The following is a 17,228-nucleotide window of genomic DNA, read 5'->3' on the forward strand; positions in this document are numbered from 1 at the left end:
GCTGGTAAGGTGACATTCGCCGGGACGGAAAACATAGAATCATAGAGTCATAAAATTGGTTTCTCTGATTGTATGATTTTAGTGTAGAAAGTCAGTTTGGGGATAGAGTTAAACCAGGATTAAAGCTCTAGTGCGAAATTGGTCAGTGGTATATAGCCCAGTCTCGTTAGATCTCGAAAGCTAAGCACGGTCAGTACTTGGAAGGGAAACCATCCAAGAAAGGCTCTGCAGAGGAAGGCAATACTCCGTTGTTTTGAAAGCTCCCTGTTGGCTCCCCATAAGCAGGCTGCGACCTGACGGCACTTTACACACACAGCATACACCCATGACATTCAAAACCGGATTTTGTTGGGAATGAAGAACGTCTGGAAGATGCTGTCCTCCCGCCCAGTACCCTACTTTGCGCGCCGTAATCTACGTTGCCTTGGCACTATGGCGAGGAACGAGGGTAATTCCACCAACACCCACGGGCTCGTTACCACCGCAACCAGTCCCGGCTGAAAATAGCGTAACTCGGAACAATAAACCGGAACTAGGTTACTGAGGGGAGGGAAAGAAGACAGGCTCTCTCACCGTGTGAGAGGAAATCCTGCCGTTTCCGCCTCTGGCTAGCCAATGAAAACGCACAAGGCCGTGGATCGGTTAAGGTTAAATCTCCCGGGGCTCCGTTTAAGGGGTTGTAAAATTAGGTGGCTGGAGTCGTCAGCGCCGGCTGCAGAAAGAAGTCGCCTCCACTCCCGTGACGATATGGGCAGTCCAGAAGAAAGAGGTGGGTGGGGGTATCTCGTGGTGGGTGAGATTTGGGTCGTCCCCCTCCTTTTTGAGTTTAGCTAGCCAAGGGTCTCCGGTTTTTGTTTATGTTCCATTTTGCCGCTTCCGCAATTCCTAGTGCCCATGTGGGGGATGAATCTCTGTCGTAATATATGTCATAAAACCTTCCGTTTCCTTAACAGTTTTAGTGCAGTGTTGAATTTTTCCATTTCTCTCCCACCGAAAAGTATGTTTCCGATTCAGTGGCCAGCTCTATTATACATAAAAGCCCATTGTTGTTCGTTTACTTTCTTGTGTCGCATACTAATTGTTCTGCTTTGCATTTTAGTGAAGTCTCAGATCTTTCTTTTCTTGAATTCTTAATCTCCAAAGTAAACAGGACTTTAAAGCCCGAAAACAGTTGGACTGCCCAGCTTGGGCTCTTTTGCAGACTTAGCTGATGTTCCTCTTTAAATGAAATGCATTAGAGTAGATCCCATTCCTCCTGTAATTTCTGCAGCTAGAGAACATTGGTGTGTAATGCCATGGCAATATCAGTTTGATCCATTTTCACATGCTAAATTGACATGGGCCAATCCAGATCTGAAAATTGGGAAAAATATTTTTTATGGAAGGGTTGGACAGATAGGGGGATTTTTATATTGGACCAATTGGTAGACTATGATGAGTTTTTGTTATTTTCTCAGCTGAGGTCTAGATATTATTGTAAATTTCTGTTGAATGGTAATATTTACAGTTACAACATCTGCTGGTATCTAAATATGGCCCTGCAGCACTGTCTTAGAGTCAATCCCTTTTGCTCCAATTGAGTCAATGCAGAAAATGAAACCTTCAATATTTGTCTTTTTTCTTTTCTTTTTTTGCAATTTCCACCGTTTGGCTAATTAAAAACTGAAAATGACGCCTCTTGAACACAGTGTCAGAATGAAGGTCATTTACAATCTGTATTTCAGTATTGTCACCCAGCAGCTACATGTGGAGGAGCGGGGAATTAAACCCAGTTCTCTGAGTAGAATCTGTACACTTAAGCACTGCACCAAATAAGGAGGTGGATTGCCCAATTTTGCCAAAGCAATGGAATATGGTAGGAGTGTCAAACATGTGGCCTGGGGGCAAAACCCCCAGAAGTTATTAATACTGAATCATGTCCCTCTGATTAATATGATATTAAATATAATTTCAGTGGCACTGTTTCCCAGTTAGGCACCAGTATGGCAATGCTTCAGAGCAACACAGGCACTAGTGAGGAAAGGGACGGACCCAGGAACATGGGAAGATTTGGTTGGCTCCCTAACTTGCCCCAGCTTAGAATATCCCTCCAAACTAGTGGGAAATTATGCTGTCAAAAATCACGGTGTAAAACAAAGGAACCCATAAAACAGTAAAGACTGAGCACCTCCCGCCCCCCTTCCCCCGAGCTCAGGTCCACCCAAAAGCCCTGGTGGAGCACAAAGTGCCAACCACAGCTGCTACCCTACCCTCAAGATTTTTATGTTGGCCCCTAAATGCTATTATTTCCAAGAATAACAGGGACCACATCGGTGCATCAAGGGATGCTGGCTTAATTTTGAGGAAATAAGCCTGCCAATTTATTTGACTGCTGCAATACAGAGAAATAACTGTAATCCTTGAGAAGTGGCAATGTTGGACTCTTAGTTCATTTGTCTAGGAAACAAAACAGATTTCTGTTGCTATATCTATAGATTTAAAAGCCCTTGAAGGGGGGTACTGCATTCTTTTATGTGCAAAAAGATTCTATACTTCTCTGGGAAGTCTCAACACTTCAACTTTTTATTTTGACAGAATGGGTCAACGTGGCAAACAATCTTCTGGCAAAATGTAACATAGACCTGCATGTTACTGATCTCCTTGACTGCAGAGCTAAAGTGTTTATTTCTCTTTATGAGTCAGTGCTGGGAGAGAAAGTTCCAGGTAAGACTGCTTGCATGCTGCAATGCCTTAGTTGTCTAGGGAATTTTAAAAAATATGTATATGTACTTGTACAATATATTGCAGAGACTGTGTCTTGTAGCACATTAATAGGCTAACAGTTATTGTGACATAATTTTAGTGGTCTGTAGTCTGTGAAAAAAGCAGCCCCAAGGTGCAAAGTGGTAAAGCTGCAGTACTGCAGTCGAAGCTCTCTGCTTGCAACCTGAGGTCGATCCCGACGGAAGCTGGGTTCAGGTAGCTGGCTCAAGGTTCACTCAGCCTTCAATTCTTCCAAGGTCGGTAAAATGAGTACCCAGCTTGCTGGAGGGAAAGTGTAGGTGACTGGGGAAGGCAATGGCAAACCACCCTGTAAAAAGTCTGCCGTGAAAATGTCATGATGCGACGTCACCCCAGAGTTGGAAATGAATGGTGCTTGCACAGGGGACTACCTTTTTTGTCTATGAAGGCTTGTTCTATTATATACCTGTTTATTTTGATGGTCTAATAAGACTCCTTTTTGTATAGCAACTGTATAGGACTGCAGTTGGGCATAAATGAGCAGCATAACTCTAAGTCCAAAGACTTTTTATAACATCCTAAGGGTTTTTTTGCATTTTAAAAGCCCAGTTCTTTGAGAAGAGCTAAATACAAAGGATATTCTCAGAACTTAAAAATAAGTTTTAAACTCTGAGGTAATATGTGACTATGGATATTTAGAATTAACAGAGACACTATGGATATTTAGAATTAACAAAGACACTCTCAAGAACAGTAATTCTTAACTGAGACCTATTACATTTTTAAGGTGTTTATGTTTCACTTTTCCATCTAGGGATTCAGAGCAGCATACAAACAAATGCAAAAAGACTGCTTAACATACACTGTAATGTTCCTGTAACTGGAGGAACAGAAGCCCAGGGCACATCTTCATCTGGTCCCCAAGGGGCAAATCTACAAATCTTGCGGCCATTCAGAACTTTTGGAAGGAAATTGAAAGCATTTAAGTTTTTAGACAGCCTTTCTCCTCACTAGCAGTGGTGTCTAATAGCCAGCAGAGGAAGGATGTTTTATACTGTTCAGCCTGTCTAGAAGACAAAATCTCAGATTCTGTATTTCTCCCTTAGGCTGTTAACAAAGAGGGCCATAGCAAAAAGGAATCAAAGCTACTAGTAGGAAGGAGTTGACTGATAACCAATGAGACTGTGGGCCTACGATGTAGGCATCCTATACATTTATCATAAATACACATGTATAAATAAAACCGGCTTGTTTGGAGTCATGTTTTTATATCCTAAAAATTATTATTTGGTTCTTGGAGTCATTCAGTTATATACTTGATGGGCAATAGTGGATTAAATATTAAGAATGGCTGATCTCAGGTGACTATCAACTTAGCACTGGACCCTCTTAGTTAATGGGCAGAGCAATCCTGAGTTACATCTACCTTTGGGTGCCCAGCCACCACAGAACTCAGGTGCCGCTAGCCAACTGCCTAAAGGCTAAGTTACGCTGAGGTGGAGGAGGGGAGAAAGCATAGCTGCTGTAGTGTGGCCTCCTGGTGTACTGTCAAGGCAGGGGTAGCAGGAGGGGCGGGGCACTTTGGATCAATGGGATTGGCCAGTCCTGGTGAAGGTGCCATTGCACATGACAGTTGGGGGCAGAGAGATGCAGCTCTGGAGAGCCCAATCACCTCTCTCACCGCGCCCCCTGACCGAGATCCAGGTCAATGACAGGCACATGGTCAAAGTAATCTGCTTTCCCTGTATGACAGCATGTTCCATGGGTAAGCTCCTGGTGAATACTTTGAGTCCGCCCCCTACCTTGGCTCCCCCAACACTGACTCAGAGAATCCTTGTGAATCAATGCCACCCCCTTCTATGTGCTCAGAGGTCCTGCCCCCTGGGTGCAAGGGGAACCCTGTCCTGGAGCAGACACAGAGTGAGGAGCCTCAGCCATGCATTCATTCCATTAGTGACTCCCCCATGCCCGTTGCATCTTTCCCCTCTCCTCCGTCCCATGCGCATGGCAACCCTGGGAGGTCGGTCAGGCTAAGGGAATGCATCTGTCCTAAAGCCAGCTCCCTAGATCCCATGGTACATGTGGGGAACAGACTTACCACACCTCTAAGCCTCTGTTGAATCTCCACCTGCAAGACAGTGAAACAGATCTATGATAACTGTTCAGGAGTTCCATTGCCAGCCTCAGTCACAGATGTTCTGTCCTGACAGGGTTGGCAAAGGCAGCCCCAGGGTGAGGTTGCCACAAATCCCCCCACCCCCCGGGAGGCACATGATAGAACCAGCCAACTCACACTCACCTGTCCTGGGTTGAAGTGCTCCTGGATTCATCAGCTGATGCAGCTGCAGCCCAAGGCTGTGTTTTAGCAAGGGAATTATTTGCTGAGCTGGATCACCACAGAAACAGAGCAGCTGCCAGACCTGTTCCCCCCAGACTCATCCTGTGCCCTGCCAAGGTTGGGAACCAGGCAAGGGACTTACCATCTCACAGAAAACTTCTTGGGGAGGTTTTCCCATGGCATGTAGAGGCTGTGGCAATGAGGGGCCATGGTTTGTGCTGCCCGTCGCCTATATATATGTGTGTGTGTATATATATATATATACACACACACAAACCACACACTGTGGCTCTGCTCCATATCAAGCAAGTTTAGGGTGCTTTCCCATGCTTGCCTGTCCCTGCATGAGTGCCAATGTACATTGAGCCACCATATTTGTTGGGATTCTGAAATGGGAGAAGTTAGCCACAGAATATAGACCTTTCTCTCCTCCTTGCATGTCAAAATGCTTGCCCTGTAGTACTAAGTGCCCTCTCTGCATCATCCACCACTCAAGTGCCTCGCCCCTTGCTCTAAGTCTGCATGGCAGGGAACTCCCTCCTCGCAGATTACACTGTTAGTCAGTGTTATTGGGTTTAGTCTTGTGACTATTTCATTGTGAATGCTGAATTTAAACACTGTCCTGTTGCCAGCAAACAGTAGGTAGTGGCATAATGAGCATAAGGAGGGAGTGTTCCTGCCAAAACCTTTAATGCCTATTTGCTCTAACCTACAAAGTTTTATGATTACTGTGGACATCTAAAACAAATAATGTAATAATGACGACTACAACTGCGGACAACTAGGGGATTACTCAACTTTAAGGCTGATGATGAAGAAATAGATATTGTTCAAGTGCCTGTGTTGTGAGCCGCCCTGAGCCTGCTTCGGCGGGGAGGGTGGGATACAAATTAAATATTATTATTATTTTCTACTCCTTGGCTCCATCTTTAACCATTAGGGGGACTGCAACTAAGAAATCGGAAGGATGCCATTTTGCATGAGAATCAACATACCTGTTAACTTACCCAACAGATGGGGTGACACAGCACAAACCTCCCTTACATTTAAAAGTGAGCACTGTCTATACTTGCAGATCAATTTTCATGTTTTGGTGAAATTTACATCAACTTAATAAACCCCTGTGGTATTATTTAGTTCTTCTGTTATCACTGAAAAAGGAGGTAAAGGAAGAGTGTGGGATAATAGAAAGAGTTTGGACTTATTTATAACTTGCCCTATGAACTCGGTTACAGCATGTTTATCAAAAACAATAGATGGATCACTTTTTCTAAGGGATCCATAATGTATGGAAATAATATAATGTTCTTCAGGAAACAAGGGAGAACTAAAATAATCCTATAAATTATAATTTTTGTAAAGACTTTATAGAATTTCAGAGTCAAGTAGGTCTTCATGGATTTCCAATATTGCTGTTATCACAAATGCCAAAGCTGCATAAGAGTAATCACTGGGATTCATCAAGCAATCAATAGGAGTCTTGTGGCACCTTAAAGACTAACAGTTGTTTATTCCAACATAAACTTTTGTGGATTAGCACCCACTTCCCCAGATGTGAAGATGTATTCTAGAATAAAATTGTGTTGGTCTTTAAGAGATGGTTACAACTCTTGCTTGTTTTTGCTGTAACAGACTTGACACAACTACTCCTCTGGAATGTTTAGGTGGGTAGTATTTCATTGCATACTTTAGTCTAATTGTAAGAACTGTCTTTTCAAAGATAGATGGTTTTGACAGGAAATCCTGAAAAATGGGTTGGATCCAGGCTCCACTTGCATAAAAATGTGTATGGAGGAGGCGTTTCAGCTAGTTGCTGCAGCTGCTTACATATGTGGCATGTTTTGGGGTGTCTCCTGATCTTTGGTTTGCTGAGAGAAGGAAGTAACATGAAGCAAAAAACAATAGTACAACTTTCAGAAACTCACTCAATTTATGGAAACTTAGATCAAACCCAATGTCTTCTGTTTGCAGGACAGCTGGTGCAATAGATTTATTGTTAGATTTGTAGCCTGCTTTTTCACAAAGCAGTTAATTTAAAATCCAATAAAAAGTTCAATTTTGACTTAAAAAAACCTCCGCCCAAGAACCTAAATTATTCATCAATCAAAGTCAGTTGGCTTCATCAAATATCTCAGGGGTGGCCAACGGTAGCTCTCCAGATGTTTTTTGTCTACAACTCCCATCAGCCCCAGCCATTGGCCATGCTGTCTGGAGCTAATGGGAGTTGTAGGCAAAAACATCTGGAGAGCTACCGTTGGCCACCCCTGAAATATCTGATGAAAAAATAATTTTATTGCTCTTCCAAAATGGCTAATAGAACTGATCTTGGGAGAGAAATCATAGGTGAGAGCATCCACTGGAAAGGTCTTGTGTTTGATCCAAGAGTGCCTTTCTATCCACAGAAGAATCTTCTGTTTATGCATTGTGTCTCTTGTTAGTGTAAGAGAAATCAGAAGGAATCTTTCCACAAATGAAAGATTTATCTTGGGAGTGTAAAAGGCACATTTAACATCTAACCCCTTTTTTGTAGAATAGGTCAGTCTTTCACTAGTCGTAGTATCCAAAGGAGGCCCTCAAGCCTCAAATCACAAGGAGGAGTCTTGCATTAAAAAAAAAGGTAAAGGTAAGTCCCCTGTGAAAGCATCAGTCATTTTCGACCCTGGAGTGACGTTGCATCATGACGTTTTCATGGCAGACTTTTTACAGGGTGGTTTGCCATTGCCTTCCACAGTCATCTACACTTTCTCTCCAGCAAGCTGGGTACTCATTTTACCGACCTTGGAAGGATGGAAGGCTGAGTGAACCTTGAGCCGGCTACCTAAACCCAGCTTCTGCCAGGATTGAACTCAGGTAGTAAGCAGAGAGCTTCAACTGCACTACTGCAGCTTTACCACTCTGTGCCATGGAGTCTTGCATAGCTTGATACTAAATTGAGTTTACATTTGTATATGTTGTCTGAAGTAATAGTTCAGTGTTCTCATGTATCAATCCACTGCTGTTTATGCCTATCCAAGCTGCTTTATGTGCAAAGACATTTGTGGACTTGTTCTGAACTTGATATTTTCTTGGGCTTAGGCTATGTACTGTCCTGTGTAAAGCTAGTATGATGGAATTATATTATTTTATAGATTTAATAGCTGAACCTAGATGCCAAGAAGATGATGCTCACAATGTGCAGGCAGTCATAGATTCTTTGGCACTGGACTACTTGCAGATCAGCCTGTCACATATAACTGGTGGGTACCCGGAATTTAACATTCAATACCTTGTTGGTTAATGGACAAAATATTCTTGAGGCGCAGCTTTGCACCTCTTGCTGCTTAGAGTAAATGGAACTTTGTGTGAATTTGTATGGCTGAAGCCAGCAAGATTTCGTTTCGTTATGTATTGATATAATTTTGAATCTTCTGCATACAGAAAGCTTATGCGACAGTTTTTAAGCCTTTGTTCTTATTCTTGGGAGCAAGACCTGTTGAACATCAGAAAAAGCAGGTGAAGGTTCAGGCAGCAAAATGTTTATCCCCAAGTGGCCCCACTACAATCCATAAAGAATTTTTGCTGGAGTTATTTTGGAACTTTGAACTACTCTATGGGATTTAAAACCTCAGCTTTGAAAGCTAAGCTGCCAGTTTCAAAGAAAGCCAATTATGTAAAATAATGTTGGAAATACTGACCTGGCAACTCAACTGCACATGTAATGTAGTGGTATTTTGGGATGCCACTTTTACCTTAGTAAACAATCAAAGCTTTTTGATGACCACTAACAGAGAGTGCAGTGATTTGTTCTCAAGCAATGAGACAAGATGAATGGTAGACAAACATGAATTCGTCATCAGTTGCAATGATAGTATCTCTCATTCTTTTGACTGCATTTCAGTTTTATTTGCACTTGAATAGAGACCTTGTAATAACTCCCCCTTTTCCTCCCTGTGTGTGTATGTGTGTGTATCTGCCAACTAAGGGTAACATTGATTCTGGTGTACAATATCTTGTACAACAATTATTTAGTTTTTAAGATATCACAATATTCATTGCCCTCCCTTCTGCTTCACTTCTGTTCCTTCTCTTGTATTGCATAACTCTCCTAATTTTTCCCTATCCTACCCACTCCAAAAGCAAAAAGAAACAAAGAATCTAGATATTTGGCTCATTGCAGTATGTACAGCTTTTTGCACACAAGTTCTTATCTGGTTTAGAGATGACTAAAGACCCAGAATGTTCCCAAAGCAAGGGCTGCTACTTTCTGGGGTGAACAATTCATTTTCTTAAGATGAAAAGTCTAACAGCACCCGCCTCACGGTCTTACTGGATCGCTTCTATGTGCTGTTTACGGCTTCCCCAGCCCCTCTTTCTCCTCAGTTCTTCCTGTAAAGCTTTTTCCTCAGGACTATATAACTCAAGGGGTGGATATGATTTGGATTTCTCTCTATATTAGTCTCTTCGGGGTATTTGTTTTGGTTTTGCTTTCAGATGTATATATAATTCACTTCGTAAGGGACCACAGCAGTTTTGTTAGTTTTTCCCAAAAATATAGGCTCCAGAGAACTTTAATGTAAACCACAGATATTTATTTAAACACAAAGATTTAAACTGGGGATATGGGAGATATTTACATGGGCTACAAAGAATCTCATACAGTTAACAAGTTGCTCAGTTGTTTCAGGCTTTCTAATATATTTTTCTTCTTAGGTCTCTCAGGTTCACAGTTCCTATATAAACACTCTCCAACACTAGCAGAGGCTGGCCTCTTGGGTGTAATGTGCCAAGTCTCTCAAGTCGACTGGAGCCTCTACTCCCAGCCCTTCAGACTCGTAGACCCACATATATTCCCTCAACCACCTCTCTAGCTCTTAAGAGATGTAAATAAGTGTCTGTGACTGCTCAGGTCTTCACAGTGACTCTCCTTTGTTACCCACACAGCCCCTTGGCTGTTTTTATAGAGCTAGCAGTCAGCATTTCTTCTCTCCTCAGCCACTGTCTCAGCTCTCTCAAAGACCAACTCTCTCTGACTCTGATAGGCAACTAACTCTCCCCGGCTCTGTCAGGCAGTAACTGACTCCCTCAGCCGTTCGCTGACAATCTCACATTCTGAGAGTTCTGAGCACTCTGGCCCCCACCCTCAGGTCACCTGACACAGGCTCTGTGCGTCTTCAGTTTTCTTTGGTTAACCCATACCTTACCGTCACAAAAAGAAAATGTCATTGTTTATATGGAGAAAACATTTATTATTCAAGAACTGAGCCAATTGCAGAACTCAGATAGTTAAAAAGCATAAAATAAATGTATACGAGATCACTCAGGTGGGGTGCAGTGGATGATGCTCTATATATTAGAGTGGAATCTGCTGGAGCCAGAAACTATGGTATCTGTATCAAGGTTGTATACCATCTATAGTACCAGATTTATAATGAATGACATAAAAGACACTTTCCCCTTTATTCTTCTTTACAGAGAACCTTTTAACTCAGTGTGTTTGATAGTCAGCTGTTGATTCAGTTTTTCAGAGATGTAAATGTAGGCTTATCATGCTTTCCAAGAGCCTCCATATTCAAAAAGTGACCTGGAGGTTTTGGAGTAAAACTGCTTGAGATTTGTCTTCATTGTATTCCCTTTGCTAAGCTATTGTATCAATCGGGGATGTTAATTTAAACAGGATTAATTGTATCACTTTAGGTGTGTGATTGTACCACCTGTTCCAGCCCAGCAGGTCACTATGTTTTTTTACTTCTTTGCCAAGATATTAACAAAGCTTTCTATTAAGGTGAGAACATTGTGAAAGGAGATAGGGAGTCCATTAGAAATCTCCTGGAAATATTTGATGGCTTGTTTGAGTACCTTACAGAAGAAATCGGTGAGACTGCTTCTGAGGATGGCACAGAGCAGAAAAATACAGCAAATGGTATGTCCTGTAGGCATATAATGTGTTGGATTTAATGACTCCCTTCGGACTTTCCTTCTTTTTGGACAGAAGGACTTGACACTTAATGGAATGAAGTCATTGGGTCCAAGGCAGTGTTCTGTTTTTATTTATTTTAAAAGAATGTGCATCTTTCTGCACCTAGGGGTTGGAGGTGGTGAGAACTATTGCTAAAAGGAAAAGTACATTAAACCACTCATTAAGTCCCAGTCATCCATGGCATCACAAATGGTGAGAGTTTATCTTATTTCCAAAATACAGTTGGAAGGAGAAAGTAAAATTGTATGGTACAAAGAGCAGCCCTGTTCAGTTTCTTCCTTACTCCATTTATTCTGTATTGCAATGTCACAATATTAATTTCCCCAGTTATGTGATGTAAAGAAACACACATCATGACATCACAACCAGTGTTCCCTTTAAGCTGAGTTAGCGTGAGCTAACTCACAGATTTTTCGCCTCCAGCTCACACATTTTTGTCCTAGCTCAGGAAAGATGACCCCAGAGCACATTAATTAATGCAGTAGCTCACAACTATACTGCCAGTAGCTCTCAAGTAAAATTTTTGCTCACAAGACTCTGCAGCTTAGAGGGAACATTGATTTCAACTTGGGGAAATTGAATTTAATATTTGTGAAGTCAGAGGGGATGGAGTTTGACAGTCTGTTCTTTGCAATGCATAGTTCTGTCTTCAATTAGGGCTTTGAGAAGAGAATTCTTTACAGCCCCTAGAACAGTTTGTGGGTAACTGAATACAGTGTATCCAGTTTTTGATTTGGTCTCCTTTTCATAATGCTAGTTCTAACTGGGAGCTTACAACATTAATCTGATGCTCCTTTTAAATAGATCTTGTAGCAGAAATTATTTCCTTAAAATATACATTATTTTTTATGAACAAGCAATATTAAAAATATTAACCAACAGCCGGGTTTAAAGGTGGTTTGACTTGTTGTGTAAAAGCTGAAGGTGATGATCCTGAATTTTACTTAATAACTCCTTACTTATGTAAATGGATCATGGAATATATAAGCCACTGTTCCAGTACAACATGAAACGAACATTGTACAGGTATTAGTCATATGCTGGTAGGTATGCCAGTGCACATGTATGGACCAAAGGTGATACTTAATTTCTGTCTTAGTGGCAGGCAGAGGTTTGCATAACTCAATAATAGCTATTTGTAAACAGGTGCTGTTAACCAGATGGCTGAAGATGATGTGCAAAGTGTTGTTCTGGAAGAAATAAAAGGCCATGATGTGCCCTTTTCTTCCCCAGAGCTACCATCTGTGATGGGGTAAGGTTGTAACTTCATTAGATAATAAGTTCCCTTGAACTTATTTCTTTTAAATATGGTTAGGATCAAGCTGAACAGATGTGCTTGACTGTAACCTTTCTAAGTAAACAGTTTCCACACATGTAGTCAAAATCATACAAAGTTTAGATGTTCTGAAACTTCACAGCTGAAAAGTTAATTTTTGCAAAAATCAAACCACAGTAATTATCACAAAACTGGATACAACTGCATTTCATACAAATAAGTGGTTGGAATATCATTTTATATTCTAATAGTCATGTCAGCCAAATCTGAGGATAAATCTGGTGATTGAAGCTGTCATCGGGCAAGACAGCTCTTTCTACAAACCTAAAAACATCTCAAGTTTGCAGAAAAATCTGAAATGTTAAAAAACAATACATGGAGGGGGGGGGGGTTTTAAGGCCCCTAAATCATAAAAGAAGCCATTAGGTAGTTGGCAGAACTTTATAACAGGATTGAACTCAATTTCCTTTTCCTTTTAATTATTTGAATGATACTCAAAATTAACAGCCTGTAGTGACAATCTTTGATTCGACATGAACTTCATGATCATTTTGTAATGGTCTTTATTCATTATTTACTACGTATATGTAATCTAATGTATACTAAGTGTTGTATTTTACTTCAATTTTTAATAAACATCTTATAATTTAAAAACAAATTCCTTCAATGGCTATTGCTAGGCAACCACAGCATTCCAGGGTGGGCTTCAGTGAGTAAAAAGGAAGGGGGTCAGAGCAGGGTCCTTTCCAGGCCTATTTTGTCCTTTGAGGGAGGACTCATTGGGGCCATGCCTGACTAGGTTGCCAGCTCCAGGCTTGGAAATTCCTGGAGATTTTGTGGTGGAGTCTGAGGAGGGTAGGGTTGCCAAGTCCAATTCAAGAAATATCTGTGGACTTTGGGGGTGGAGCCAGGAGCAAGGTTGTGACAAGCATAATTGAACTCCAAAGGGAGTTCTGGCCATCACATTTAAAGGGACCACACACCTTTTAAATGCATTCCCTCCATTAGAAATAATAAAAGATAGGGGCACCTTCTTTTGGGGCTCACAGAATTGGACCTCCTGGTCCAATCCCTTTGAAACGTGGAGGGTGTTTTGAGGAGAGGCATGGGATGCTGTGCTGCAAATTTGCTTCCTATACCTAAAAAAACAGTCCCCCAGAGCCCCAGATACCTGTGGCTCAATTCTCCATTATACCCTATGGGAATCGGTCTCCATAGGGAATAATGGAGTGCGCAGCAGACATTTCCCCTCCCCTTGCTTTTTGATGACCCTGAAGCAGGGGAAGGGCCTCCAAACTGGGGGATCTCCTGCCCCCACCTGGGGATTTGTAACAGGAAAAAGGGGAGAACACAGTAAATGGGACAGGCACTAGAAGTTAAACAACTACTGTGATGGTAAAGAATATAATAACCAATTTAAAAAACTCTCATATTTTAATGGTCAACATTTTAAAATTTACCATTAAAATATGAGTTTTTTTAATTGGTTATTATATTCTTTACCATCACAGTAGTTGTTTAACTTCTAGTGCCTGTCCCACCTGGGGATTGGCAACCTAGAGAAGGGCAGGGTTTGGGAAGGGGAGAGGCCTCAGCTGGATATAATGCCATAGAGCAGGGGTGTCAAGCTCATTTGCTATGAGGGCCAGATCTTGACCTTGTTGGGCCAGGCCATGTGAGTCATAAAATGAAATGCCAGTTCAGAGAGAGATAAACTTTATAAAGGACACAGACACTCAGCCTGATCCACCTTATTGGCTTGCTGAGCCTCAGCCAACAGAAGGAAGAGAGACTTCAGTAGCTTTGCTGTGCAACTGTGAGAGCCTGGCAAAGCTAGCTCTCCTTCCCCTACTTCCTCCCCAAGGGAGGAGCTTTGCTCTGTTGCTCCTGTGCAGTTGAGTAAGCCTGGCAAAGCAAGTTGTGATGCAGCAGGAAGCAAGAGAGAGAGAAGGAAGCAGATTACAGTGAGTTGTTTGCAGGCCTGATAGGAGCCCTCTGGGGGGGGAGGAAAGCCTATTTTGGCCCCCGGGCCACATGTTTGACACCCCTGCCATAGAGTATACCCTTCAAAGCAACCATTTTGTACAGGGCAATAGATCTCTGTTGTCTGAAGATCAGTTGTAATTGTGGGAGATCTCCAGGTTTCTATAATAGTGTGTGTAACTTTGTTTACTGTTGAGGCTTTGTTGACATGGGTGGCTGTTTGTTTTTACTTTCTACCTTATCTCTGTTTTCTCACTTGGTCCTCCACCTGGAGGTGTGTTAAGGCTTTGCCCAAGTTCAATCACAAGGCTCTTTAGGTTGGCTTGAAAGAAGCTTTTAATGATGAGGCTTGAAGCATACACTAATGACATACCGTATTTTTCAGACCATAAGACGCACTTCCCTCCCAAAAAAAGTGGGGGGAAAAGTGCGTGCGTCTTATGGTCCGAAAACTAAAAGATGAGGGGGGAGGGGCCTGCAGCCCCCGTGAGACAAGCGGCGAGATCGCTCCCTCTGCCCCCATCGCCAACCCAGCACTTAACAGGGAGCGATCTCGCCGCTTGTCTCCCAGCCAGGCGTGCTTCCCCCGCACCTGCGTGCCTGGCTGGGAGAAAGCGGCGAGATTGCTCCCTGTGAAGTGCTGGGTTTGCGATGGGGGCGGAGGGAGTGATCTCGCCGCTTGTCTCCCAGCCAGGTGTGCTTCCCCCACGCCTGCGTGCCTGGCTGGGAGACAAGCGGTGAGATCGCCCTCACCGCAAATCCAGCACTTCGTAGGTGCCGGCATGCTTCTCCCGCGCCTGCGTGCCTGGCTCCGGCTGTGCGGCCCGAAGGCTGCAATGGCGCCCGCATCACCGAAGATGGCCATTTGCGCACGTAGACGAAGGTGCGTCTTATGGTCCAGTGCGTCTAATCGTCCGAAAAATATGGTACATTGCAAGATCAGGTCTTACCAGACTGAATTGAACTGACAGACCCTTGGCACTTAACAGGTTACAGCATAACAGCTCGCCTTTTTCCTGCACTTGCTAAAAGACTTTTGAATTAATAAAAAGTTCTTTTCCCAGGCCTCAGGGTTTCTCCCAGTCAAGGTCACATCGCACACACTCTTCCCAGTTCACTTGGTTCCTATCAACATTACCCGGGGTGACTAGATTAGTGGTGTCTCCCTGTGCTCTCTTGCTACCTCCAGGCCTGGAACGCCCCACAGAGCACAAAATACCAAATGGCTACAAAAATCAATGGGGTTAATATTCGTGAATATACTTGCAATATGGAGTCAGTACATCATAGAGATGCAGTGGCTATAATATGATAATAAAGGAGCATTAGCAAGCAAAGAAAATAATACCAGTAAAAGCAACAGCCGTAACTGTGAGGGACTTGTTCCTGACTGGTTGACTGTAGAGATGGGTGGGAACTGGGAAACTGAAAGGGTTCTGTTTAACAGCTTTTGTAGGCCAGAAATGAATGCACATGGGTGGTTGTATTGGGAGGTGGAGGAGACGGAGGTAATACTGAAGGTCAGTTGTACCAACCAAACTTTAGCATTACCCCCACCCACCCCACACATACAGTCACCTGTGTGCATTCACTTCTGGGTGCACATGCCACCTATGAAAGTCATTTAAATGGAACCCTTTTGATTTCCCCAGTTTGTGCCTATCTCTAGTTGGCAACCCAAGACCCAGCAGCAAATATTGGATGACATGATACCACCTGATTTGCATGACTCAACTAGGTTGAATTCACATCTTGCTGTGGAATTGGGTGATTTTAGACCAATCACATATTGTCAGCCTGACCTATCCCACTTTTGTGTGGATAAAAAGGAGAGGGGAATAATGTACGCTGCCTTGGGTCCCCATTGTGAAGAAAGGTGGGGTATAATTGAAGGAAATAAAAAAATAAATACAGCTGAAATTAGGAGACAGATAGTGGGTTGGTGAATGGTGAATGAGGCAGGAGAAATGGAGAGGCGGACAGGAGATATGGAATGAAAATGGAGAGGTGGGCAGGAGATAGGGTAGCTATTGCAGGTTAGGCAATTCCTAGAGATTTGGGGGGTGGAGTCTGGGGAGGGTGGGTTTTGTGGAGAGGAGGGACTGGGGGGGGTTTGAAATGCCTATGAACTAGGGTTGCCAACCTCCAGGTGGGAGCTGGAGCTCACTTGGAATTACAACTGATGTCCAGAAATCAGTTCCCTGTGTTACTGGAACTGGGGGTCTCCTAATATTTTGGGAGTTTGTTAGCTCTTGAGGAGACCTTGGCTAGCAAGAGATGGTAATGGGATCATTTACACCAATTGTATACCAGGATTGTTCCTTTAGAGAATTCTCAGAATTAACCAGAGTATTGCTTAACAAAGGGAGGTTATTAATAGAAAGTAATTTAAATAATGCACACAGAAACACACAAACTCAACAGAAAATTCAGGGGTGAAAGAGATGTAGCAGGGATTTGGGGGGAATATGGTTACCACCATTCAGAAGCCCAGGAGTTCATGAAGCAGAGGATGTGAATATGGAAAGTGACTCAAACACAGTTTGGGGGTGCAAGTCTCTAGCAAGACAAGACACACCCGCAGAGGGAAGTGCTAGTCTAGATATAAGCTAAAATGTTACAGGGTGGGTATGTTGATGTACCTGCCCACTGAAACAATGTACTGATGAGATTAACTGGGAGTAAAACAATTTGCTGGGGAATGCTGAATGGGGCTCCCAGGAAAAGACAAAGAGGCTGCCATAATTGCATCTTTGTGAGAGGATGGATTTCTGGGTGTAAACAGGAACTGTAGATGTCTCTTGATGTAATTTATCCAGGAAGCTTTGCTGATGATCCTAGATTGATGAAAAGAAAAGGCTATGGGCTGTGGGAACGGCCCATCAATTAGGGTGATTGGATTAGGATGGAAGGGTGTTGGGGTTTGTGATAAGAAGAAATCTTTTCTTTTCCTT

The 17,228-nt window shown here is 42.8% G+C and overlaps 1 protein-coding gene across 1 annotated transcript in view; it reads left to right on the plus strand.

Moving 5' to 3' along the window:
* The first annotated feature begins 595 nt into the window (after window positions 1–595).
* The window catches only part of CEP95 (centrosomal protein 95), a 55,329-nt gene continuing 38,696 nt past the window's right edge, over window positions 596–17,228 (plus strand). The window contains exons 1-5 of the mRNA XM_060252610.1: window positions 596–769; window positions 2,575–2,703; window positions 8,188–8,295; window positions 10,821–10,958; window positions 12,162–12,267. Of these exons, the coding sequence (XP_060108593.1) occupies window positions 616–769; window positions 2,575–2,703; window positions 8,188–8,295; window positions 10,821–10,958; window positions 12,162–12,267 (635 nt within the window). The 5' untranslated portion in view covers window positions 596–615. The remainder of the gene's footprint in view (window positions 770–2,574; window positions 2,704–8,187; window positions 8,296–10,820; window positions 10,959–12,161; window positions 12,268–17,228) is intronic.

This window comes from Heteronotia binoei, chromosome 13, assembly GCF_032191835.1.
Source record: "Heteronotia binoei isolate CCM8104 ecotype False Entrance Well chromosome 13, APGP_CSIRO_Hbin_v1, whole genome shotgun sequence".
NCBI classification, from domain to species: Eukaryota; Metazoa; Chordata; class Lepidosauria; order Squamata; family Gekkonidae; genus Heteronotia; species Heteronotia binoei.